Source organism: Lissotriton vulgaris, chromosome 7, assembly GCF_964263255.1.
Source record: "Lissotriton vulgaris chromosome 7, aLisVul1.2, whole genome shotgun sequence".
Lineage (NCBI taxonomy): Eukaryota > Metazoa > Chordata > Amphibia > Caudata > Salamandridae > Lissotriton > Lissotriton vulgaris.
In genome coordinates, this window is record NC_141695.1 from 1650316997 (window position 1) to 1650344633 (window position 27637).

At 48.9% G+C, this 27637-nt stretch overlaps 1 protein-coding gene across 1 annotated transcript; it reads left to right on the top strand.

Annotated features, from left to right (window-relative positions):
• The first annotated feature begins 2643 nt into the window (after positions 1 to 2643).
• On the top strand, positions 2644 to 13005 carry LOC147706206 (uncharacterized). The gene is made up of 3 exons (XM_086929598.1): positions 2644 to 2834; positions 3667 to 3804; positions 12369 to 13005. The coding sequence occupies exons 1-3, from the start codon at positions 2644 to 2646 to the stop codon at positions 13003 to 13005; spliced, it is 966 nt and encodes a 321-aa protein (XP_086785724.1).
• Positions 13006 to 27637: the final 14632 nt, after the last annotated feature.

Below are 27637 nucleotides of genomic sequence, written 5' to 3' on the forward strand. Positions count from 1 at the left end.
GTATTCTTTAAGAAAACAATACTAATAAAATGCATGGCAATAAAAGGCTTGTTGTGTAAACAACATCTTTAGTAAAGCAGGTGCATCACTGGATGTTCTTTTTACATTTAAAGCATATTGTGGTCATGTTTAGACAGCACCCTATTTTCTTTTTAATTGTGTTGTATATGCTTGCAATAAAAAAACGAAAGGCACAAGCCTGCCAAAGCCAGACCTTCTGGCTTTGCCAATGCTTGTTCATGCTTGTTACTGTTTTCCATTTTTTTATCTTTCCCAGTCTTTCTCCTTTTTTCTGTCTTACTCTCTCTTGGTCTGGGTCAAAGTGTAATGATGAAAAATAAGTCCCTTTCCCTAATCGAGTCCTACTGTCTCTGTCCAATTGTGGGTCAAATTAAACTGTGAATAAGCAAAGAGCATACTTAATTTTCCTTAAAATTATAAAATGAGGTAGAGGTAGTTCTCTTTGGGATATTCTCATACCTTGTAATACGCTTTATAATACCCCAAAAAATAAATCTGATTGAGCACACAAAGACTCCTGCAAAGTAATTTAAGTTTTGAGCCCTTTTCATCTTCTAGAGAGGCGGTGTCTTTCTGCAGATGTAAAAGAGAGTGTGTCCATTAGGACCATGTCTTCCACTCCACTCCCAACACCTCCCTTTTCCACACTCTTCTCTTTGCTGTTTACCAACACCTCCTCATGACCTGTTTTGAGAATTCACAACTTTCCTGCAGGGCTAACAGATAGAGTATCCATCAGTACTGGGCCTCCTAATCCACTGGTTCCCTCTTGGCTGCTTGCTCTCAGTCCCTTTTGTACTCTACTTGGAAGAAAAGCCCCTCTCAATCTCCAGGATCTTGCCTCAGATAGATTTGAGAACCTGAGAATTCCACTATCAGTCTCCCTTGCAATCTCTTTGAATATTGTGTCACTCCGGAGGTCTAACGTCTGCGCAGCTGGGGACCACTCGCTGCTAGGCCGCACCCATGGGTGATAAATGACTGGAAACAGACACACTAAATACGGGGTATCGCCGTCTCTTAGCCATAAACAAATAATCTGGGGATATGCTTTCCCCATTGACTTGTATTGAAGTGGGAACAATTTCAGACAGAGAAAGCTATATGAAAGGAATTATTGGTTTAAAACTCAGGAGTCCCAAGCTAGTTGATATGCATCAGTATGCACAATATAAATGCAATTACAATAAAGTACATACCAACCATATCCCTTCTGTGTTTGACAACTAGATCTTAGGAGCAAGATTTCACCGTACCTGAAGCTAGGGAGATTCAAGACTGCTCATGGCCTACACCAGGGGGTCTCCAACCTTTTCTGTAATAAGACCGACTTATGTTCAACAACAATCATCCTGAGCTACTCATGTTAGTGATGTGACTGTGAGCACCCCATCCAAGACTGTCAGCAGTGATCACATCCGTGCATTAGGCACGGTTGCCTGTCATAAAGTAAAACAGCACTGTCAATTTTGAACACATTGAGATTGGTAATACAAAACATCCACAGCTACAATCAACCCAGCACCAAAATCCTAATGTGAGCAATAAATCTCTCCAACTCAATATCTTTAAATTAATTTTGAAAAATAACAATTTTTCTCCATTCATCATCTTCTGAAGTCTGAAAATATACACATTTTCGTCTCAAATACATGTTTTTTTAATTTTGGTATACAAAGAATGATTCGACCAAGCAAAAGCTTCTAATTTAGTAGTATGGGTTGCAAACAGGAGAGCTACTCACAGGTTGCTGGAGAGCTACTAGTAGCTCACGAGGTACTCGTTGGAGACGCCCCAAAACTGATTGGTCACAGGTGCTGCAACAAACCCCTGGAACTCCGTGCCTCTGGTTATATAAGTTAAAACCTGATCTTCTACCAAGGGCGAGGCTAGACGAGCCCGCCTTTAGGGCCCGGCCCCCCGGCCCACGCACGCCATTGGTTGAGAGTAGCCGGCCGGCAACCCTATGGGAGGCCAGCCAGAGTAAGTCCTTCCGGGTCAGGTAGTGACGCACTTCCGGCGTAGGCGGGGTCAGAGGCCGTGACCTATTTAGGTCACTAGCTCACCGTGCTCGGCCTCTTTCCTCGCCTGCGTTCGGACCTGCTCGCACCTGCTGGACCTCATCCCCGGGCTCTTTTAGCCTAATCCTTTTAACTTCTTTAACTTTATTTAACGTTATTTACGGCCCCCTCTTGTAGCTTCCCCAGCCCCATAGCCTTGATCTTCCCATCCACGTCGTGCCGGAAGGTTGTGTGGGCAGCGGTTCCTCGGGAGTGCGAGCAGTGCGGAGCGGAGCTGTTGGACGGAGCGGCGGGCATCGGCAGCGACCAGCGCAGCAGGTAAGGTGTCGGGGCTCCGGAGGCGGTAGACGCGGGCGGGTCTCAGAGATCGCCCTCCCTTTTTAGGTAGATTTAGCATCGCAGGCGTCTCTGGGGCCCGTGCAGGATTACAGCGTCTGCGTATAGCTGTGTGCGAGCTCCGGCATCCCTTGCCTGCCGCCTGGTGTGATCTGCATAGGCGGGAAGGGGTTTTCAGCCGCGGCGCTTGGTGCGGTGTTCATTTGGGCGGGAGGGGCTCGTAGTGAGCGCGTCTGCGAGGACCGGCAATTTTAAAGGAGTCAGCATGCCGCCCAAGAGCATTAGGCAGGAGCGCAAGGGGAAGGATCCCGAGATCGCGCAGCTCCTGAAGGTTATTTTATCTAAGCTAGATTGCGGCGAGGACAGCAGCGAGGAAGGGGAGGGGCAGCCCCTAGAACTAGAACCGGAGCCAGAAGCAGTGGTAGAGCGCCCCCGCAGACCAGGTGTTCCCCCCAGGTCAGCATTTCCCCCATTGGTAAAAAAAGCCCAGGGTTCACAAGCAGGGCGGGCGAAGCAAGAATAAAAAGGTGGCAAGCAAGGAAGGGCATAATAAGGGTCGTCCTAATGTCGTCCCTCTGGAGCCTGAGGTCCTGATCGTCCCCCCCCCTAGACAGCCGGAGCTGCTGCCAGTAGTGCCGCCCAGCAACCCTCCTATTAAACCATCGATGCCACCCCCTGTAGCTCCACCTGAGGATGGGACAGGGGCGATTCTAGCGGAAATCCGGGGGGCATTGGCTGCCCTTGCACCGGTACCGGCCACAGAGGGAGGGGCTAGCCCTCGTAGCGCAGCAGCACCAGTTACCCCTCTACCGGGGGGTGCAGCCACAGCCCCGCTGGCGGAGATTTTGAGCGCTCTGAAGGCATTAACGCCTGGTCCCAAGATACAGGAGGTAGGGGGGGCTGGAGTGGCGCCGGTTGCGATAGCTCCCACCCCTATTCCAGTAGCGGCGACCGCGACATCGGCCGTCGCGCCGTGGGCACCAAGCACTGCAGAGGACGCCACCCTTAGCGAGATTAGGGCGCAGTTGGCCATCCTAGTTAAGGCGCAGGGCTCCAATGTACCGGCGGCACAGCAAGCGACCCCAACAGTGCTGATTGAACCCGCGTCTTCAGGAGGTAAGCCTGAGGGCAGGGGCGGTGAGCCGTCAGGAGGGGCTAAGACTGAGGGAGGGCAGGGTTATGTACTGTCTAAACCTGGCTGCTTGGCAACGCATGTGTCACTTGAGGTGAAAGAGAAGATTTTGAAGGGGGAATATGTTGATGTGTTTTCCCTTATTCGTCCCAAAAGATGGGAAGTGGAGTACAAAGATAGGGATGGGAAGGATAGCTCTTCTAAGGATAGGAGACCGAGAGTGGAAGAGTCCATCACAAACTGGCTCTTTGGTTTTCAGGTGTTCATGACGGTGATTATTGAAAAGAAACCAGAGTTAGCAGCGTCCTTGGTGTACTATATGCATAAGATTTTGAAGGCACACACTACACATGGGGGTTCTGCGTGGTTGGACTATGATAGAGATTTTAGATGGGAAAAGGTGCAGGACCCTGACATGGGGTGGGACCAGGTGGAAGTCAATGTATGGCTGGAGAGCGTGAATGGCAAGTCGGGGGGGTTTCAATCTAATAGGCAGCCCTTTCGGGCTTCCCAAGGGGGGCATGAGGAGAAGAGGGGGACATGCTGGGCCTTTAACAAAAAGATGTGTACCTGGCCCACAGATAAGTGCAGGTTCAAACATGCGTGCTCCTTCTGCGGACACCCCTCTCATCCCGAGTTCAAATGTATTAAAAAATCCAAGGAAAGAGGGGGAGGGGGCAAGGAGATTAAGCCTCCCCAGCCTTAAGTTGCCTACTCCCGTGGACATAGGGAAACTGATTTATTGGCTGAATCAGTATCCTGACCGGTCAGCAGCCGAGTTATTGTATTTGGGTTTTTCTGAAGGGTTTCCCATTCCAGCTCAGGACGTTCCTCCTGTAGAATATTGCAATAATTTACTCTCCGCACGGGTGCAGCCTGCGGTAGTGCAGCAGAAGGTGGACAAGGAGCTAGGGCTGGGGCGGGTGGCAGGCCCTTTTCAGATTCCCCCCCTTCCTGGCTATGTGTGTTCCCCTCTGGGGGTGGTGCCCAAGAAGGAGCCGGGTCAATTTAGGATGATCCACAACTTGTCAGCGCCTAGAGGGTCTTCAGTTAATGATGCTATTGACCCTACTCTTTGTTCAGTGACTTATTCCTCGTTTGATGCTGCCCTGAAGAGGTTGAGGGACTTGTGCCCGGGGGCCATCATGGCCAAGACAGACATAGAGTCAGCCTTTCGCCTTTTGCCAGTGCACCCGGAGGATTATCACCTGTTGGGCTTCCAGTTGAATCACCAGTTTTATTATGACTGGTGTATGCCTATGGGGTGTGCAGTGTCATGCAGATATTTTGAAACATTCAGCTCAATGCTCCAATGGCTGTTCTCCCACAGGACAGGTTGCAGAGATGTAGTGCATTACTTGGACGACTTTATGGTGATGGGCAGTGCTTAATTTGTAAAATATGAAGTCCAGGTGCTCAAACATTTTTCGGAGGCCACACCCACTTTCAATGGCTCCACCCACTTCCTCCACTGGCTCCACCCATGTCCTTTATTGGCTCCACCCACATCCTTAACTGGCAGGCTGAAAGCCAGATGTAATATACATTCTGAATTTCAGCAAGGGAGCCTTCCTCAAATAAGGTTTTGATAGGAGGTTCCCCTGCGCTGTGAAAATTTTGAAAAAGATTAAATCAAAAGTGCATGTAAATCACAATTTTAGAATAAATTAGCTAAAATGACAAATGTATTGAAAAGAGACACATGAAATATTATACTGCACTGTTCCGATTTAGAGAGCAGACAATACTGGGGGAGGTGCAAAAGTTCTTTGTTTTGTAATTTTAGCAGAGTCTAATTGTGTGTCATGAGCTTAAAGATACAGCTTTTACATACTTGCTAACACATCAGAAAGGAATATTCAGAAGCACTATGCTGCAGTAGGAAATTGTTCCCGCTGTAGCAAGTGGCTTACATTTTCCACTCATATTGTCCCCCGTGATGTTAAACACACCATCCCCACACAAGACCCAATCACTAATATCCTACCATACCTGAACATATGCAGCTATTATCGAGTTACAGGGAATTCCATTTGTCACTACCTTTGCTAGACTCAACAGGAAAATTTCACACCAGTGTCTAAATCCATCCACTGTCACAGATCAGGGTGAAAGCTTTACCCATCATGACTCCTAGTGTACCCTATAAACAAATGCTGGCCACTCAGTTAATTTCTACACAGCACATGTTCACTATCTGTGAGTTTGCACAAGAACCAGACTGCCAGACCTACCCAAGCATCATGCCTTTGCAATTCAAGGTATTTCTGCTATTAGATCAGTGGTACAGAAATAGTGTTTAATGTAATGAGGCTATAGCCCCAAATTCAGATGGGACTATTAAATATCTGAGGAACATCTGGAATTCTCTAAGCTCATTGTGCATATGTAAGAAAGAATCTGTTAAAGATCAGCAATTATTCAGGTAGTCTTTGTTGCCTCTAAAGAAATAGAAGTGAGTACAACATTAAGACCTAATGGCTATTCAATATAGTCAAACTGGTCTGTGACTCTAGAGTGTACTGCAATCAAGGGGTTGCAGTCTGTCAACCACTTCTGGGGAAGGTTATGGAAGCACAAACAGAAGCCTCTACAGAATTTCATTGTAAATACTGTACAGATATCACAACAAGAAATAAGTGTGTTGACTACATTAAACTGGACACACCTGGCGCTGCAAGGATCTTACCTCCCTGCTGACAAAAAAAGTCCAACTTTCTACATGCCTCATGCCAATTCAGACTGACACATACAGTATGGGCCACAAGATTGATCCCTCTGCAAATCATCAAAGGAAGATCCTAATTGCCAAATTGTTGTCAGATTAATTTGTTAGGCTTGTCTTGAATCCAGGAACATTTATTACCAGCCACGCCATGATAGGTGGCTTTGGCATGAGAGTCAAAATATTTCAAGGAACAATTGACATCACAGAGCTTGACATTGTGCTTTTGGCTCTTCTTAAAACAAATAAGGTCAAAGCCAATGGTCTGGCTTTCATAGAGTAGAATGAACACAGACATGTCCAAATGCTACAGTTGTGGTAATGATGACAATAGTAATAGTACTGATAAAGGTGGTAGGGAGGTTGGTGGTAATGGTGGTAATGGAGGAGGCATGGTGATAATGGAGATGTTTGTAATGATGGTGGTAGTGACTATGGCTTACTGAAATTGTGACAAATCATTTAAAAAGCCTACTATAGTAAAAGAAATACTGGAAGCAATCCCCTCTTCTATAGACTACATGTGTGAGCTAAATAACTGAGTGAGTGATGACAGTGTATTTTCAGATGAAAAATAATCCCTCACACTTTGCAATCCAAGCACTCTATAGGAAGTGGAATCATATGCCAAGCAGGCAACTGCAAGAGGTGTGAGAGAAATTCTCATCTATGAGTAGCAACACCCCATTAAATGCATATTTTAAAGAACTAGTAAGAATATTTCTGCAAACAGCAGCACTGTCAAGCCAGGTATAAAATCCTAGAAAAAGGCTAGTTTGTCAAAACAGGAGATTTGTGCGTGGACCGCCCAAAGAGCGAAGGTGTGTGTGTTTCGGTGGAAGCAGGCAAGGAAAAATCTCAACTCAGAGTGGTTTGCTTTAAATGATTGTTCACTTACTTATAAAGGACAGACATGGCTGGGGAAATTGACTAGCCAACAAGAAAATCAAGAAGTTACCGGACAGAATTATGCCTTAAAGTACTTACTGCAGCACAGAAAAGAGGCCAACGTCAGGCTTAGCTTGACATGTTCATGAGCCTGTCACATCTACTGCATTGTCACCTCTCAGAGCACTGACCTCCCAGGAGATGTTGCAATTTCCATATAAGGTGATTTTTGGTCAAGTGCCAGAAAAGAAAGAGAGTTAGTGCAAACCTTTTCCAAAGACATGTCTTGGACTGTCAAACATGTTTTCGTTGTGACGGACAATAAATACTCCCAAATACGGTTGACAATTCATTAGCTTCTGAGGGCTATTGAAAAGTCCTTCAAGTTCCACCACAGAATGCAATTGTACCTGAATATATTTTGGTGGTTGAATCTATTGCTAGCTCTCTTAACTCCTGCTGCTCCACTGCCACCTCCTTAGAGCTGGATTGCAATATAAATTAGGCCCTGGTAGACACCAAATTAAAAGTGATCCACATTAGCAAATCAGGGCAGTTATGAATGTGTACAGACATGATGTATAAGTGTTTTGCAAGGTATTCAAGCATGCATACATATGTGCTTGCTGCAAGCAGTGTTTGTGTTAAAACTGGCCCACCAAACCATAACACAGGCCCATAAACTGATTAAAAACCAGCCCATTCACAGATCAGTGAGATCAGCCCTCAGGCACTGCCAGATTTCGCTGTAGGCCAGTCCACCCCTGCACCTCTTGCATAGACAGCAGTGCAGACTATTATCCTGCTCATGTTCCTATTGATGCCATGTAGAAAGCTGCAGTTGTTAATTGTATGTTGAGTATCATCAATGGCCTTTTCTTAAAACATCAACCACTGGGGTTCTTGGTTTCAGCACATTCATACACAATAATGTGCTGAGGGTACCCAGGTGCTGCTAAAAGTGTTATTAGTAGATAACATCATGCACCACAAATAGTGCCTTTTTTATATGTGGAGAAATTAAAGCCACTGCATTCTCTGTAAAAGAATCTAAAAATAATACATTTCTTCTCCCTACTTCCTACTCCCATTAATGCCAGCGAAGGTGCACTCATAAGTCCCACGGTAGTAGACAGTAGTTTGTTTACTCACTGCCATATGGCAAGACCCTCACTAACCTACTAATATGGTGACGCTTTCCACTCCCATTACATAGGTGGCAGTTGATGGCAGAGTAGAGAGAAATCAATCTGCTAGCCTCGGAAAATATAGCTTCAGTCCTGCCCACTTAGCCTCTGAAATGCTAACAGTGGCTTTGTTGATAGGAAAGGCTAATGTCTTCTATCACACTTTACATTAAACCTTAAGTGCAGCTAACTCCAGCCAATTCCAGCTCTATCGCCGGTGAAAAGTAAAATCAAAATACATTCTGAAATCACGCAATCACCACATAGTAGTAGGGGGTTTAATGCACTGATGTATGACAAAGACACTGATCAACCAAACAGTCACAACAAACCAACAATACGCAGAGAAGCATGCAGCCCAGCTCATCTCAGGTTTCCACAAAAAATTACAATATGTATACAAACTGTAATTCTACACCCCCATAAAATAAAAACCATCCGCAAGACATCTTACAAAACCTGCAAAGATTTTCACAACTGTTTTTCCGTTCTCAGAACACCAAAATCTAACCATATCTCATTGCCAAAAACGGGAACATATTAACTGCATCCAACAGCTCAAAACAAAATGAATAATTAAAAACTAAGCAGACAACCCTTCCTGATATGTATGGAAGTGGAACACACCATGCCCGAATATTTAGAACTGTATTTACAATATTCATGTCACCCAAAAAGTTTATTTACAACAATTTAGGTCAGTGATTACCCTCAAGAAAAAGCAGCGCTGGTTACCTACTGGGTTACATATGTTAATGCAGTTACAGTTACTTCCTTTATTAACGGGCCTGCAAGCTGTGGCACTGTTGAGCGTGGACTTCATATACTTATTTACCTGTATTTTCAAAACTCGAACTTTCACAAGACTTCCGCCTCTCAAGTGCTCAGGAGTCAAAGTATAAATATTTGTGTTTACCACCAAACAATTAATCTTAAAAAGAATAAATTGATGATGCATACTCTGATTTTCAAAGTAGATATGACTTTATAAAACGTGAATGCTGCAACCTATATCACGGATGGCTCCGTGTCTACGATGGTATGGAAAGCACCCCTGTGGAATATATCTACATCAATTTTGAATTCCAACAGTGAAGTGTGAGCAAAGACTTCAAAAGCCTGCAAACAATTTTGTTATACTTGCTATATGTGAGCTTAAGGCATACATCCATGTAAATATTATTTAGGCTACAAACGTAAAGAAGAAAATCTACACATTAATGAACGCCATTTTAGGCAAACAGAAAGAGTTGTGCAAACAGAAAATACGAAACGGTGTTTGTATTGAACTCCGAGAACTGATGGAGTTAATTTTCGTTCACATTTGCAAACATAAAACCTTGCCCCAAAACAAGAATGAGGTTTATTGTACAGCAGTAGAAGAGCAATATAAAACGAGAATCACAGAAGTCCAATGTGCAGCAGGATAATTAAATAGAAGCAATGTTACCTGAATGAGTGTCGCTCATCTACTGGCTGCCAGACACTTGATCGATGCCTGCACTGCACACAGCCCAGCCAGCTCTGCCCTTCGTCGTCGTTGGTCGGGTTGGGCCGGGGCCTCCGGGCTGACTTAATGTCGTTGATGACCCGGTGGTTATGCTGGGGCGTGGCAACTGTGGCAAAGTGAAAGAAATCTGCGCGCGCTACCGCGCGCACAGCCCCCTACCCCATCAGAACCTCCAGCCCGGCCCCACTGCCCGCCTAAAAAATAAATCAGTGTGTGTTGTGTTCTGAACTTCCGCTGCCCGCCCACCCACTGGCAAGTGGAAAACAAACAGTCAACAACTCTGCGTCTGCACTTGAGAAGTGCCCACGGCCGCCATGATGATGACATAGATATATATATATATAATATTATATTTATTATTATTGAATATCCTCTCTTGGACTCGGCCTGGGCAGGGACAGCAGGGCTGCTACGTGATTAAGAAGTGTGCGTTGCAGCACTCGAGTCGCAACACTAAACGCCGTGAGGCTGACGCTGGTGATGACATTATGACACACACACTCGGTGGGATACCGTGAATAACGCGCTGCGGCCCTGTAGCTGCACCGAGAACAATTAAGGTATATTTTACAAAACAATAAAACATCAATGTGGGCGTGCGCAGCAAATGCGTAGACCCGGCCCTGATAGTTAAGTGCCGGTGCTAAGCACCGGAAAGCACCGGCACAAATTAAGCACTGGTGATGGGGCCGGCCGCTTCAGCAGCATGTGCGCAGGCTTTAGAGCAGCTGGTGTCCATGTTTCAGGAGTTTAAGATACCCCTGGCCCCAGGTAAGACTGTGGGCCCGGCGACTTGTATGTCCTTCCTAGGGATAGAGATTGACACAGTGGCAGGTGAGTGCAGGTTGCCCCCAGACAAGGTACTGGCTTTTTCCCAAGCCATTGATGCAGCTTTGGCCACCACGAAAGTGACTTTACACCAGTTGCAGGTTTTAGTGGGTCAGCTGAATTTCGCCCTCAGGATCATCCCAATGGGGCGCCCTTTCTCGAGGTCTATAGCCAGAGCTATGGTCCGCCTATCACAGAAGCATCACAGGGTGCGCCTCCAGGCTGAGGTGAGGAATGACTTGAAGGTGTGGCAAGAGTTTTTGGCAAACTTCAACGGCTCTATTGTTTGGCCGGCGCCTACGGTGTCTAGCACTGAGCTGGGGTTGTTCACAGATGCAGCTGGTAGCATTGGTTTTGGGGCAGTCCTGGGTCCTCAGTGGTGTGGGGCGGAGTGGCCGATGGATTGGCATGAGAGGGGTTTGACTAAGAACATTGCATTCCTAGAGCTGTTTCCGATCCTGGTAGCAGTGACCATCTGGGCTGAGCGCTTCAGGAATAGATCTGTGATCTTTTGGTCAGACAACATGGCAGTGGTTGAGGCCATAAACAGACAGGGGGCTACGTCTAGGCATGTGTTGATATTACTGAAGCACCTGGTGTTGGAATGTTTGAGGTTGAATTTACTGTTCAGGGCTGCACACATTCCTGGCGTTGACAATCATGCCGCTGATGCTTTGTCTCGTTCCAAGTTGCAGGAGTTTCGGAGGTACCACCCGGAGGCCGAGGACAAGATGACAGGGTTTCCACCATCACTGTGGAGAATTGGAGCCCCGCTCTAGCGGGCTGGTAGGTGCCTCATTGAGTGACCGCACTCGGGCTGGTTATCAGCAGGGTTTTTTGACTTACAGGACATTGGTTCAAGAAGCAGGCATCACCAGTTGGTTCTCAGATCAAGCAATGTATGGCTTCCTTCAAAGAATAAGGGATCAGGGCAGGTCTCTCTCTTATGCTAGGGCTCATGTTTCAACGGTGGGTTTCTTTGCTAGATTAGCAGGTTCCCATGACCCTGGGGCTTCATTTGTGGTCAAGAAAGCCTTGTCAGGATGGGCTAGGTTGGAGGGCCCTAGGCGGGATTGCAGACGCCCCTTGGATGTTAGGACCTTGAGGGACATCTTGGAGGCCTTACCAAGACTTTGCACCTCGGCATTTGAGGGCAAGTTGTTTGCAGCAGTGTTCTCCTTAGCATTTTACGGGGCATTCCGCCTTGGCAAAATTGTGGGGTCCTCTCGCAGTGATCAGGGGGGGGGGGGATCCAGTTTAAAGACACCAGGATGGAACATGGGGGACTGGTGGTGATCCTTACGAAATCTAAGACTGACCAGTCGGGCAAAGGGGCTGTGATCCAGCTGTGCCCCGCACCTGGGGCGCCGGTTTGCCCGGTCGCCTGTATGCAGGAGTACTTAGTCATCCGCCCTAGAGGGGGGGGGCCGGCCCTGTTCATCCATAAGGGTGGCGATTGCGTGTCTCAGTACCAATTTAAAGTGGTGTTGCAGAGAGCCCTGGTAGACCTAGGGTTGGGGTGCGCGGGCTACTCTTCCCATTCCTTTAGGATAGGGGCGGCTACTTTAGCGGTGGGGGCGGGGTTGTCATCTACTGCAGTCAAAAAGGTGGGCCGCTGGTCGTCCGATTGTTTTAGACGTTATATACGTCCTGAGTTGCTTTGACAAAGGGTTTTTGCCATGATTTTGCTTAACTTTTCTATTTCCTCTCTGATTATTAGTATGCCAAGAATGGTGGTGTGGGTGTTGGGTCACTCGTTCGTGCGGAGGGCAGCAGAGCGTTTGCAACGGCGGCGAGTGCGGAAACCACCGAGTTTGGAAGGGGCGGAATTTTTGTGGCACGGTGTGGGAGGAATGCGCATCCGGCATTTGCGGCGGCTCGTGGAGGAGATTAAAGAACGCGAGGGACAGAAGTCCCCGGACCTGATCATCATCCATCTGGGCGGCAACGACATGGTAGACAGGGGACGCTTGGCGGTCAAGGAAGCACTCCTCACTGAATTTGCTTGGCTAGGGCACACCTTTCCTCAGGCCAGGATTGCGTGGTCTTGCATGATTCCACGGAAATGTTGGGGCAATGGCATCAGGGCTAGGGTTTTGAACGTGTCGGTGAGACGTCTGAATGGTGAGTTGGCAAAGTTGTGCTCAGTGAAGGGCCGCTTGCTGCACTTACCTCACAAGATGATTTCTGGAGCTGCTATGTTTCACCATGATGGAGTGCATTTTTCTGACATTGGCATGGATGCCTGGATCAATGGGATTTGGTCCTTTGTTCTACACCTGTTGGAAGGGGGGAAGGGCGACGGACCTATGGCCCCTAGTCACCCTTGTGGCGGAAAAGAGACATTGGACCACTGATATAGACTGACAAAAATAGATGGGAGTCCACCTTGAGCACTCCCTAGGCCAGTACTGAGGGGAGAGAAGGTAAGCTCTCCACAGGGGGATGGAGACCACCGGTTGGGGAGGCTAGGGCGACAGGTACGAGCCTCCTGGGATCCTGGGCAGCCTGGTGGACAAGAGGTGGGGCCCTGGAAATGGCAGACAAGGTCTCGAGGGCTGGGGCCCATCACTCTGTGGCGCAGGTGGGTTGCACCTCGTGTGGGCATCGCTACCTGGGGAGATGCGAGCCAGAGGGCCCCTTGGTGCTGGGGGAAAGAAGAGATGAGAATGATATTCTGAGGTTGAATATGATTTATGCTATTTTGCATTTAAGGATTTATGTTGATTATATGTTTTTGATAACGTTTGATATAACTATGCAATGTCATGTTTATGTGTGTGGATATTAAACATGGCCTTTTTTACACCCACCTTATCTCAAGCTTTTATTAATTGGTGGGTTGTGGGCGGGCGTGGAGCATGCTGGGGGATCCGGGCCCTAACTCTTGCTGAGAACGTTTATAAACACATCTTTTATTGTCTTCCTTTGAATTAATGTGATAGGTGTTTTGCTTGCTTGGCAATATTAATTCTGTAACTGCAAACTTGGCAGTTGCATCTCTAAAGTGATTATTTGTACTCCGCTATGTTTTCCTTAATGTTAGGCGTTAAGTGAAGTACACCGTTTCCAAATACAAGCCTGATGTACTACAGAACATGCTTATTTTTAATTAACAATACATACACACAATCTCGACAGCGCAATTCAAGGCCACGCACACTTCCACATACACATGCTATATAAATACAATTTACAAACCTGCCAAAAGCAATGCAAACACTCATATATTCACATCACTTACTCCCTCGCGCACTAATACGAACCCACACTTCCGCACCCACTCAACATTCCTTTTCACCAGTAGCGCCCACTTGACAGTTCATTCATCGCTAATGGCGCTTTTAATAATTCATTACAAAGCAGCGTTTTCGTTAGCTCCCGGGGTTGCTTCCTGCCTTCCATTGTTGCACCGCGCACCTTCGCGTGACTGACAGTGTTAAATTGTTGGACACAAGTGGAGTGGAAGCCGGGGACTTGTCTGGGCACCCCGCACCCGAGTCATTCATCATCCTCGGCCAGGGACAATTAGCACGGATTTTGCCAAAAGATGCTTTCCTAGGGAGGCTGGTGAGAGGGGGAGGGAGTTAAATCCCAATTACTGTATTTCTATGGGATGGATACACAGGGATCAGCCGCCATTGTTCGCCGCAAGTGACTTCCGGGGGCGCGCGGTGCCTGCTACGCAGCGTCCCTTTCTGCCAGAGTCACGCTAGGACTGTGTTCATCCGGTGGAGCAGAGTCATTCATTCTTTGAGATCCCCCCACCCTGCGTGCGCTGCTGTGACAAAAGAGAGTAGACCCTGCTGGCAAACAGCTCAGTTTTTGAGGAAGTGAAAGGGCCACAAACATTCAGTCAGACAATCAGTGTTTCATTTGTAAAAGAATAAGTGCACAGCTTTGTACGTAAGGCCTCTTCCTGCACTACCGGAAGTAGGGGGTGACGAACACGGTGGGTGTCTAGTCTTGATTCCACCTCATGGCTCTTTCATCCACTCCAGGGGCGTAGCTGGATGGGGGTATTTGGATCTTTACAACCCCCTAATAAATGTATTTTATGAAAAATAGCTGGGTACAGGTGCATTCAATTGGGTATGATGAAGTAGGTGTCTGTCAGTTTTTGGCAAGAATTTTTACGCACACAGACAAAAACACGCCCTCGATCTGTTTGGAGAAGCGTTCTCTCTCGCTCTGTTTGAAAAGAATCAACATTTTGGGTTATTTCACAAAATAATGCAGTACCCCTAACAATCCGCATTCCTCTCCCTTTACACTGACCCATAAGCCCCTCTTGTGCACCCTGCTTGTCGTATAATGAATTAAAAAAAAAATTGGTCAGTTTTACATGGCGCAATCTTTACCTGAAGGTTTTGGATGGAGCGCTTTAAATGAGCTCTAGTTACATTACACAAGGACACACTTTTTTTTGGTAGGCACGGTGAGATAAAGCGATTTGCCTAAAATCACAGGATGTTGAGCCCACGCCGAGACTCAAACCTGGTTCCCCAGTTATGTGCCTGCGTGACTGGTGCAAAATCCTGTGCCGGTAATAGACACTTTGCCACCCGTGGCAGCCCCTGCCTTTGCCGCCCCGCGGCGGCTGCATGGAAGAGCAGGGGTGGGGTGCTTGGGATTCCTGCGTTTGCCGCCCGTCCGCAAATGCATGTAAGAGTGGGGGCAACGCCTCCAAAACTCGTGCCGACCAGGGCGGGCAGCCCCCGCTTCATACGCCACTGGGGAAATCTGGAGCTCAATCTAGCTGACCAAGCTACGATCCTGTCCACTCCCTGCCCCTGTCTCACTTCTGCTGCTTTTTTCAGTCTTTCTCCCTTTGTCTATGTTTTTTTCAGTTTTATTCTTCCTCCTTTCATATTTTTTTACCTTCCTCTTGGTTATTCTGGATCAAAGTCTGATGATAAAAATAAGTCCAGGTCTCCAAAAATGAGTACCGGTGGGGTCCTATCTGCAACCAACAGCACACATGAAACACTGGAGACCATGACCTCTGTCCCATTGTCACCAGTGCTGTTGAGTGCTTCTCTGTGTGCTCCTGAATTGTTGTAAACAACTACAATTGTGCAGTGTACAGACTGAACACCTTTCCATCTTCATCCTCTTCAATTTTCCAAATTGCGATCATCCTGTGATGATACCAGGCCTGCTGGACAAGGATTAATGCAAAAACAACAGTTGATGGACAGAATGCAGAAGAATGTCATACATTCAGATGATTAGCCTCATTCTATGCTTCAGATCATGGGTGATGTTAGACTTTGCACCAGTGCTTCATTTTTAATTCAACGGGTGGCCTAGAAGTTTACTCAGGAGCCACCAGCCAGCACTGTTGAGTGCTATGTTTGACAAATACCAAGACTGTTTAGTCTTGTTTCCACCTCATGCGTCTTTCTTCCACCACACACTTTCTCTAGCTCACGCTTGCTAGTTATTTTTCACCCCTGCTATCTCTCTTTGTAAGTGTTTTCCTTCTTTCTTCCATTTCTTTTTCTCTTGCTCATTGTTTGATGATGAAGTATAAGTCTCTGTCCCTGGAAATGATAGTTGGTACCTGCCACTTGGAACCACAGACACAAATTACTCCCCGTTGGACACCCTAGGCCAGCATCATTTGCAATCCGTCCTCTGAATAGCTAACGCTATTCTGAGATAGGTTAATTCCATGCATCTCACTTGTACACAGGGGCCCATATTTCTTTAGTTCAGCGGGTGCAAGGGCACCAAACCCCGAGGGCATGATGGGACACAGTACAACCCAATTTTGATTGCATTTTAATATTTTGTGATGTTGCTATGTGTGCCCTAAGTGGGAAGGTTATGCCCAGACGTGGGTCCCTTGTTCGCTGTGCCACTGGATTTAAGCTAGTCTGGCTGATAAGAGAATACCCCCGAAACCGGTCCCAGGATGCTTGTTTCGGTCTAGGTAGTACCTGGCTTGGCTGTTCGGGATAGACTGGTCCCATGGGGAGCAGTGTCAAGACTGGTTTGCATATGGCTGGATGATGGATCCAAACTGGGATGAAGTGGAGAACAAAATAACAATGGATTAAACCCAGATCTGTGACTAGGGGTGAGTGTTTGAAAAGTTTCAACACTCCATCCATCATTTTATTTTGTGATGTATTTTAATACCCAGCCAATAAATGTGTCAATATTTTTTGTTGCTTGCCTTGAGACATGTGGCACCCATAATACACTAGGATGTGAATATATTGTTTTGAATTATTCCACAAAGTGCTACTTTGACTTTGACAAGCGCGGAGAATCACGACGCGCGCACTTAGGACCCGGCCTCTCCGGACCCCGCCCCTGGTCTCTAGTGGTTGGTCAGACGGACGGCCCAATCGGCCTCCGGCCGACCCACTTCCGGGTCAGGCGATATCGCGTGACCTGGGGGTCAGGGGGCGGAGACCTTTGGCCTATTTAGGGTCAACTCCCTGTGACTGGGGTCTCTGTTCCCGCTATCACTCCTGGATACCTGACTGCACACGCCGGCACCTGGCCATTCTCGTGATCCGGGCCGGCATTCCGAAACTCTAGAAGCAGAAGGATCGGGCATTAGGCCGAGATTAGGGAGGCGCTGAAGGCGTTGGCCCCGGGAGGCGCGGTACCAGAAACTGCGGACCCACCGGCCCCACTCCCACCGCAGCCGGTGGCCGCAGTGGCAGCCGCGTGTGATCCATTAGATAGCTTGCTGGCATCAGTCTCCACATTAGTAGGCCAATTATCGGACCCGAATAAAGTATCGGAGAAAGTGAGAGCTGGAGCGGCTGCACCGTGGGTGCCCCCCCAGGCCACGGAACAGGGCGTGTTGCAGGACATTCAGAGGCAGTTGGCACTCTTAGTCGAGTCGCGCAAGGCGTTTCCCAGCGTAGCGATTGGAGCGCAGCCCCCCGCGACAGCAGTAGCTGTAACACCTACAGTAGGTAAGCCTGGTGACACTACAGCGAGGAGCAGCGAGGTAGGGGCTATACAGGGGAATGTGTTGTCTCAGTCAGGGATGTGAGCTACACATGTGAGTATAGAGGTGCGAGTGAAGATTTGGAAGGGTGCTTACGTGGATATATTCTCCCTTATCAGGCCCAAGAGAAGAGATGAGGATTACAAGGACAGGGAGGGGAAAGAGCACTCCTTCCGAGATCGGAGACCTAGGATCGAGGAAACAATAACGAATTGACTGTTCGGTTTCCACGTTTATGTAACAGTATTGTTGGAGAAAAGGCCAGAGTTGGCTATCCCGTTGGTGTTTTACACCAATAAGATCGTGAAAGCACACTCCACACATGGGGGCTCAGTCTGGTTGACTTATGATAGGGAGTTTCGTTGGGCGAAGGAGGAGAACCCAGCCATTTGTTGGGATCAGGTTGAGGTCAATGCCTGATTAGAAAGCGTGAGCAGTAGGGAGCACCCAGCTAGGCAGCCTTTTCGGACTTCCCAGGGAGGGCCGGGCGAGAAGAGGGGGACCTGCTGGGCATTCAATGGCAAGGGGTGCACATGGCTACCCGGGCAATGCAAGTTTAAGCACGCATGCGCCTATTGCGGTCACCCGTCTCACCCCGAATCCAAGTGCAACAAGAAAACCAAAGAGCGGGGGGTACCACTCCTCAGGATATCAAGCCCCCCCAGGTCTAATCTGCCTACCCCGGTGGATATTGGAAGATTGACTTATTGGCTGAACGAGTACCCAGACAGGGCAGCCGCTAAGATGTTGTTTGATGGTTTTTCCAGGGGATTCCGTATCCCAGCGTCTCATGTCCCCCCTATTAGCCAGTGTAGAAACCAAGTATCAGCGAGAACCCATCCCTCTGTAGTGACCACAAAGGTAGAGAAGGAACTGGCCTTAGGCCGAGTAGCAGGCCCTTTCCCTGCTCCTCCATGGGAAAACTACGTGTGCTCCCCCCTGGGAGTAGTGCCCAAGAAGGAGCCGGGACAGTACAGGATGATTCATAACCTCTCTGCACCAAAAGGTGCATCTGTAAATGACTCCATTGATCCGGCATTATGCTCAGTGACGTACTCGTCCTTTGATGCCGCAGTTCAGAAGGTGAGGGACTTAGGACGGGGGGCTTTGCTAGCGAAAACAGATATTGAGTCAACATTTCGCTTGTTGCTCGTTCACCCCGAGGATTACCATTTGCTAGGCTTTCAGGTGCAACAGCAGTTTTATTATGACAAATGTATGCCAATGGGGTGTGCAGTCTCCTGCAAGAACTTTGAGACCTTTAGCTCCATGCTGCAGTGGGTTTTTTCTCGGAAGTCAGGATGTACAGATGTGGTTCATTATTTGGACGACTTCCTGGTGATGGGCCCGGCGTCTTCGGATGCCTGCGCCTTGGCCCTGGGTCAGCTGGTAGCTATGTTGAAGGAATTTGGAGTGCCGCTGGCACCGAGCAAAACAGTCGGCCCTGACACGTGCATGTCCTTTCTGGGCATTGAGATTGATACAGTAGCGGGGGAGTGTAGATTGCCAATGGATAAAGTGAGAGCTTTTTCCCTAGCCATTGAGGTGGCCCTGGCGGGTCAGAAGGTGACTTTGCACCAGTTGCAGGGTCAGTTGAATTTTCCTCTGCGAATCATCCCCATGGGGCGCCCTTTCTCGAGGTCTATAGCCAGAGCGATGGTAGGTCTTACCCAGAAGCACCATCGGGTATGATTGAAAGCGGGGGTTAAGGAGGACCTCAAGGTGTGGCGCGATTTACTGAAGGACTTCAACGGGTGGGTGGTGTGGCCCGTGCCGCCGGTGTCCAGCGTTGAGCTTGGCCTATACACCGATTCGGCTGGAAGCATTGGTTTTGGGGCCATCCTGGGTCCCGCCTGGTGCGGTGCGGCCTGGCCAGCGGCTTGGCACTCGGCAGGCTTGACGAGGAACTTAGCCTTCTTAGAACTTTTCCCCATTTGGGTGGCGGTTACTGTCTGGGCAGAGCGCTTCAGGGACAGGGCAGTGACTTTCTGTTCGGATAACATGGCAGTGGTTCAGGTTATCAATCGGCAGGGGGCAACTTGCCCACATGTGCTAAGGTTGTTGAAGCTGTTGGTGTTGGCATGCTTAAGATTGAATTTAACTTTTAAGGCTGCGCATATACCAGGTGTTGATAAACATGCTGCTGATGCTTTGTCTTGTTCCAAGTTGCAGGACTTCCGGAGGTTCCATCCGCAGGCGGAAGAGCGCATGACGACGTTCCCTACGTCACTGTGGAAAATTGGAGCCCTGCTTTAGCGGGGCTGGTAGGTGCCGCTCTGAGTGATCGCACCAAACGTGCCTATCAGTCACAGTTTAACGCATACAGATCATTTGTAGAGCAGACAGGGGCAGCAAGAATCTTTTCTCCTGAGACGATCTACGCCTTTTTACAGGTTTTACGGGATCAGGGCAGAGTAGTGGCATATGCTAGGGCCTCCCTTTCAGCGATAGGCTTCTTTGCTAAATTGGCGGGGGAGCGGGACCCTGGGGCATCATTCTTGATCAGCAGGGCTTTAGCAGGGTGGGCCAGATTAGATGGGCCACTGCGAGACTGTCGTAGGCCTTTGGATCTCCCGACCTTGATTGATATTCTGGGGGTGTTGCCTTCTATCTGCGATTCTCCGTTCGAGGGAACCATGCTGGGGGCGGCCTTCTGCCTGGCCTTCAACGGGGCCTTCCGTCTGGGTGAGATAGTTGGGGCCTCCAGACTAGACCATGGGGGGGGGCCTGCAGTTCCGGGATATCTCCCTTTCCCCTGGGGGCCTAGTGCTGTTGTTGAGATGGTCCAAGACCGATCAGGCAGGAAAGGGGGTCACCATTCGTTTGCAGCCAGCACCGGGGGTAGCGGCCTGCCCCGTATCCCGTATGCAGGCGTACCTGGCCCGACGCCCAGCTGGGGGGTGGTCGGCGCTTTTCGTCCATGAAAACGGGGATTGCCTGTCCCAATTCCAGTTCAAGGCAGTCTTCGGTTTGGCGCTGGGAAAACTGGGGCTGGGAGCAGCGGGTTACTCTTCACATTCCTTTAGAATTGGCGCTGCCACTTTGGCGGCTAGGGCTGGACTCGCCCCATATGCGGTAAAAGGCATAGGTCGCTGGACGTCCGAGTGTTATAAGCGATATGTAAGGCCAGAATTGTTGTGAAAACATGTGCGTATTGTGTCTAACGGTTCCATCTCTCTCCTTCTGATTAGTATGCCCGCGTCGGTGGTGTGGGTACTCAGGCACTCTTTCGTGCGTCGCGCGGCGGTGCGCTTGCAGCGAGGACAGGTGGTGAAACCGGCCGGATTGGGCGAGACCGAATTCCCGTGGCGTGGCGTTGGAGGGATGCGAATCCGGTACTTGAGGCGAATCGTCGAGGAGCTCAGGGCACAGGAGCACAAGTCACCTGATTGGATTATCTTGCACTTGGGAGGCAACGACATGGTCGACAGAGGACGCTTGGCGGTCAAGGAGGCCCTACTGGCAGAATTTGCCTGGTTGGGGCATATATTTCCATCAGCGAGGATTGTCTGGTCAGGCATGATATCACGCAGGACATGGGGTCCAGGAGTGCGTCCCAGGTCTTTGAACATTTCCGTAAGACGACTGAACGGCGAACTAGCAAGGTTGTGCTCAGTGAAGGGCCGCTTGCGCTACCTTCAACACCGGATGATTTCTGGAGAAGTGATGTACCACCAGGATGGGGTACATTTGTCGGACTTAGGAACAGTCACTTTTATAAGAGAACTTTGGTCATTAATTCTGAACGCAGGTGGGGAGGGTGTCAGACCTTTGGGCCTTGGCCACCCTTGCGGCGGAGAAGAGACCTGCGATCAATAACCAGTGACTAAACAAAATGGATGGGAGCCCGCCTGGCGGACTCCATAGGCCAGCTCTGAGGGGAGATATGGTAAGCTCTCCGCTCGGAGGAAGTGACCACCGGCTGGGGAGGCTAGGGCGACAGATTTCGAGCCTCCCGGGCGTCCCTGGGCTGCCTGGTGGTCGAGAGGTGGGCCCCGGTAATGGCGGACAAGGACCGGAGGTCGGGACCCACCACTCTAAGGGGCAGGTGCACGGCACCTGGCGTAGGATACCCAGTTGCGAGATGTGAACCAGATGGGGTTCCTCCCTTAGGGTTGGGAAGGTTGAAGGAGCATGATATGCTCGTAAATGTAGTTATAAATGTAATTGTAAATATCAGATATGCATGTTATTTGCTTGTCAAGTTTATACAATGTTGTGATTAAACATGGCCTTTTTAACCCCACCTGAATCTCTTGGTGATTTCAAATGTGGGGACTATGCATGTCTATGTCAAATGGGAGGCGGGGACGTATCTGGAGGGTATGGGTCCTATGACAAGCGTGGAGAATCACGACGCGCGCACTTAGGACCCGGCCTCTCCGGACCCCGCCCCTTGTCTCTAGTGGTTGGTCGGACGGACGGCCCAATCGGCGTCCGGCCGACCCACTTCCGGGTCAGGTGATATCGCGTGACCTGGGGGTGAGGGGGCGGAGACCTTTGGCCTATTTAGGGTCAACTCCCTGTGACTGGGGTCTCTGTTCCCGCTATCACTCCTGGATACCTGACAGCACACGCCGGCACCTGGCCATTCTCGTGATCCAGGCTGGCATTCCGAAACTCCCACCCACCCGTCCCTTAGATAAAATGGTTTGAAGGGTGTTCCGCGGAGAAGAGACCTGCGATCAGTAACCAGTGACTAAACAAAATGGATGGGAGCCCGCTTGCCGGGCTCCATAGGCCAGCTCTGAGGGGGGATATGGTAAGCTCTCCGCTGGGAGGAAGTGACCACCGGCTGGGGAGGCTAGGGTGACAGATTTCGAGCCTCCCGGGCGTCCCTGGGCAGCCTAGTGGTCGAGAGGTGGGCCCCAGTAATGGCGGACAAGGACCGGAGGTCGGGACCCACCACTCTAAGGGGCAGGTGCACGGCACCTGGCGTCGGATACCCAGTTGCGAGATGTGAACCAGATGGGGTTCCTCCCTTACGGTTGGGAAGGTTGAAGGAGCATGATATGCTCGTAAATGTAGTTATAAATGTAATTGTAAATATCAGATATGCATGTTATTTGCTAGTCATGTTTATACAATGTTGTGATTAAACATGGCCTTTTTAACCCCACCTGAATCTCTTGGTGATTTCAAATGTGGGGACTATGCATGTCTATGTCAAATGGGAGGCGGGGACATATCTGGAGGGTACGGGTCCTATCACCTGTGCTTTTTATAATTTTCCTGTGACTTCTATGTCGGGCTCGAAGGGGCTTTTAAAGGAACCTTATCCGTGCAACTGTTACATTTATGAGATGGGACTCTCAGGAGTGCAATAACATTACACAAGTACTAATAACATATGACATCAGGTGATATTACCACACAAGAACATACAAAAATAGAAGAACAATAATTTGGTCCTCCTTCGTGTTCTTAAAGCTGAATTCTTGGCAAGAATCTCCTTTCACGCACTACATAGGACCAGGGCATACTGTGAAATTATCAATGCAAGTTATGTTATGTCCTAATGAGTCCTATTTTTTTTACTGTTACCAATGGCAGCTCAAGTGATGGCCGAGAAGCTGCCCCTGATGCTGGTCTTGTCCAGTCACACCTGGAGGCAGCTGGAACCTATTACAAGTCACTCCATTACGCAGACTTCGGAGTGTTTGGATGTTGGAGCGAGTTATCTGGCCGAGATAGGAGATAAGGCTGTCTAATGGTTGTAGGCCACAGTGTCCAAACACGACGATAACCCCCTCTATTTCCTCGGATATACACGCATGCCATTAGCAGATGTGGAGCAGAGAAGGACCGGCCTAAAGGAAAAATCTTCCAGTTTCTTTCTCAAGCAGCCCGCCTCAGGTTTGAGCAGATGGGCCCTGGCTCCACCGCGCGCCATGACGCAGATGGAATGCCCATTTCACATGTTTACAGGTTGCGTTCAGAGCGCAGGGCTCTCTCCTGGCTTCAAAGGCAGCCAAGTTAATTCAGTTAATTTGTTGTTGGCAGGAAATGAATGTGGTTTTTATCGCATTCGTGAAAGCGAGGTGTTTGCTGCGATATGCGGCAGGGCCCGCTCTGGAGGGTTGGGGGAGGACACACTCTGAGGGTGGAACAAAGCCAGCTTCTTGGCACTGCCTTTCATACCATCCTCTAAATCAACCCTCCCTTCTCCTGGGTTACCCAACGGTCCGCGTGCAGACGAGGAGCCCTCGTTAAAGGCAATCAATTGATGGGCAGAGGACAGACAGGCCCAGGCTGAATCTTTCTCCATTGACTATAATCCACTTGAAGAAGGCTTTGCTCGGGGAAAACGTCCCGAGTTTGTGTTAAATAAGCCACTGGTTGACAAGGAAGCACGTGTCTCTGTCAAGCAGTCTTCAGAGCGTGCTTTTCGGTGTCTAGACATTTAGGGGCAGGTGTGAAGGGCGGGGCTTCACTTGGCGCAGGTACGGCCGGCTGAATGGCCTCAGAGCCTGAGCCAAAGCGCCAGAGAGCATTGTAGTGTTGGGGGTCCTAGGCCCACTTGCTACTAAATAAAATGATACAGACACTGTATGTATGCCTAGCGAACTGGCCACGAGCAGGTGCACCCGTCCGCCTTTATTAACAGTGTCCAGGGCCGGGCCGGCCGTAGCGGGCATCAGGCATTTCCCCGGGAGGTTGGAAGGATGGGGGCCGATTTTGCAGTGGCGGGCCTTTTTTGTTACTAAGGGCCGGTTTGCAGAGGTGTCACTATATCAGCCCCCAGTAACAAAAGCAGAAGGAGGGCTGGTCAGCCAACAGTGCCAGGGCTGCTTTGGGGTCCCAGTCCGGGCGAGGCAGGGTCACGTCACTTGTGACGCCTATGATGGATGGGTGTGGGGTGCATGTGTGTCCACTCCCACGAGGGAGTGGCTGACTACCCAAGTGTTTGCTGCGACACTAGAACGTGTCCAGCACGACACTACAGGCGTGAGGGACAACCGAGCGGGGTCAGCACTCAGAGCAAGGGCTAGCAATGGCCAGAGGATGTCGGGTGATCGGGTCTTCAACGCATCAGCAAGCAGGGCAGGGGAGGTAGGAAAGGGAAGGGAGGCCAAGTAGGGCTTTAAGTGGGTTGAAAAAACTGGGGAGTCTCTCAAAGGGGTGTGGCCGATGTTATTAAGGGCGTCGTTTAATAACACGTAAGCTAAAAATCTGTGCTTAGCATAGCGTGCAGCCCGACTGGTATTTTGCTGCTTCTGTCATTGCATACAGATATATAATGCAACAAGTAGCATTATACCTTCAACAAGCCAGTAATATTGGCTTTGTCAATGGTAGTTAGTTGCATATGATAAATAAGCAACAACTATGGCTTTGTTACATATAATATTAAAAATGCTTCTGTTCTGAAATGATGAGACTGTGAAAGAACTGAAACGACTCTCTATGAATTTGCATCAAAGGCTGTGAAGGGTGGTTCTGCTGCAGAGTTAAGATTTTTTTCATCCTGAGGGTGAAGGCAAAAATGGAGAGACTGATACGGACCTGTCTCAGCTCCTGCTTTTAGAACTGCCAGTGCTGAGCACCGACAGGACCCAGCCCACTTAAAGCCCTGACGCCAAAGAACAAATGGGAAGGGGGGCAGGATGGCACCAAGAAGCCAACCACTCCCAGAGCACACCCCCGGGAAAGTGCACAAAATCCCGACGGTTGGATTGGATAGTGTGTTTCAAAGTGGCCAATGGGAGGAGAGAGGTCGGTGAACTAGGTAAAACATCAAAAGGACAGACACAGGGCCATTTTGTCACTTCGCCGTGTCCCAGCAGTGAGACATCCCAAGGGCTATTGGTATGGCAACCTTATCCTTAGGCCTTCCGGCCAACCCTGGCTGCTGCCTCAACTATGCTGCCAATGGCTTCACAACCCTTGGATGCTCCCCTCTTTCTGATCTGTCCTCACCCACATTCTGCCTTATTGCCCAATAGGCCAATCTGTCCCTGTTTAGAGCCGAGGACTTGAAGTTCACAATGCTCTATTCTTCCTAGAAGTCAGACTCGGAATGTTCTTCTTTTATTCCAGAGATTCATCCCAGCATTTGCACATTGCTGTAAAATGAAAAACGACCCTGCAAGACTCATTCTCATACCATTAAGCATTCCAAGCTTCTTCCTACTGCCAAGCCCTCGGTGACTGCATGATTATCCCAACTCCCAGTAGTGTTCAAAGTTAACTATCCGGGCTGTCAATGTGGGTTTGCTTGTGCTAAGTTTCTCCACTCAGCAATCATGTGTTGCACTGTTGGCCGAGCCTGATTCGGAAGAGCCCTAGTAGACAGATCGACTTCAAAGTTCTCGCACCTCATGCAGCCTATTCGTTTGGGCCACCACACATGAGCAATCGGTTGATTGTAGATGTTGGTTCGACTGTAGACGTAATCTCTCATGCTCTAGTTAGCCAACTCATCGCCAATGTAAAGTACAGGCTGAACGAGTAACCAAGCAGCACACCTTGCATGTAAGGGTAACTCTATTTGAAGAATGGCTCCAGCGCTTTAAGTTGGTGGGTCCTCCAGCGTACAAGCTGTAGTTCGCTACAGACATTGAAATGGGTTTCTACCTGACCTCATAGTTATAACTGTTGCAGTCGCAGGGCTGGGTCTCCACCCTAGAGACTGAAACCATTCAAGTAGGCAGAAAATACTTTATTTTCATGTTAGGTCCTTGTGTTACAGCCACAGCCTATTAGGTCCTGTTAGGGCTCCATTCGCCTTCCCTCCTCCGCCCATATAGCTGGCGGACTTCACTCGGCCCCACAGACCAAAACATTTCATGCATCATCACATTCTTACAGCATCCACACTCAACATACTACAGCATGGTCGCTCAACACATGCATACACAACCAACCCAAGCCACTACATTATCCCCTTTCCAGACACACAACAGATGTCAAACAAACACTAGAATCATTCAGGAACAACAGAACACATTCTCAACCCATCTTGACAAATTCTCAGCCCCTCTCCCATGCTTTTGGCAACACTTTCCCTTTGATTGTGCTGTCACCCTTCACCAATATAAATAGAAAACATTACTAAAAGCAAAAATAGTTTTTCGCCCTAGAAAGCACACATTGTCATTGTAACTCTGGTCACTAAAGGGAACTACTTTGTATGTGGATGTGTTCCTTGTGAAAGAGCAGACTTACCACAGTCTCAGAGAAGATAGCCAATGGCTGAAATGGGCTGCCTTATAACCACCTGAGGTATACTGCAGTGGGCGAAAGAAATTGCAAATTACACAATAAACTAATTGATGAAGAGGGCTGGCTGAAAGCTCCTATACATGCATATATTATATACAGAAATGTAGGAAAAACAAAAGGTCTTGGCTAACATAATGGGAGAAGTGGGTGAGATCGGAAGGGCCAGGCATGCTCCTACTTCCTTAATTTAATAGAATCTGTTCCCCTGCTTGTTAAAAAAATGTGTCCCAGGACGGCAGAAATAGACAAATCCTAGTAGATAAGCCTGGGCCGTTCGTGGTTGTTCGGAGACGGGTGGGATTGGCAGAGAAAAAGGACTGTTGGGCATATTACCAAGGCGGGCGATATGTGATTATCGCTGCTTTAGCGGCCGTTTTCAGCCGCTAAGCGACGATCATTTTATTGCCCTATTAGCAAGCTGTCGCTAACAGCAGTTAGAGACAGCTTGTAGGCGACAGCGAGCGGTTTGGGTCCCGCTTTGCATGTCAGCGATATTTATCGCTAATGACATGCAAAGTGGGCGTACCCAACCTGTTAGAGACTGAAAGCAGTCGCTAACAATGCTATCGCCTATTAGCAAGGCAGGCGTAGCGATGGAAATATTCGCGCTGAGCGCAAATATCTCCAAAAACGACCTCCTGCTCAGATCAGTTCTTAGCCATTATATCCTATGGGAGGTGGATATAATGGCTAAGACCCTGTTATCGATGATGCGTGAATATCGCTGTATTCTCAGCGATATTCATTGATTTCGCCGCTATCGCCGGAAATATTATCGCTTTTGAGAT

Coding starts and splice junctions, on each gene's coding strand:
- LOC147706206 (XM_086929598.1), top strand. CDS start 2,644: ATGCCGCCCAAGAGCATTAGGCAGGAGCGCAAGGGGAAGGATCCCGAG. Junction 2,835..3,666: donor AGACCAGGTGTTCCCCCCAG/GTCAGCATTTCC, acceptor TCGTCCCAAAAG/ATGGGAAGTGGAGTACAAAG. Junction 3,805..12,368: donor ATTATTGAAAAGAAACCAGA/GTTAGCAGCGTC, acceptor TCTGATTATTAG/TATGCCAAGAATGGTGGTGT.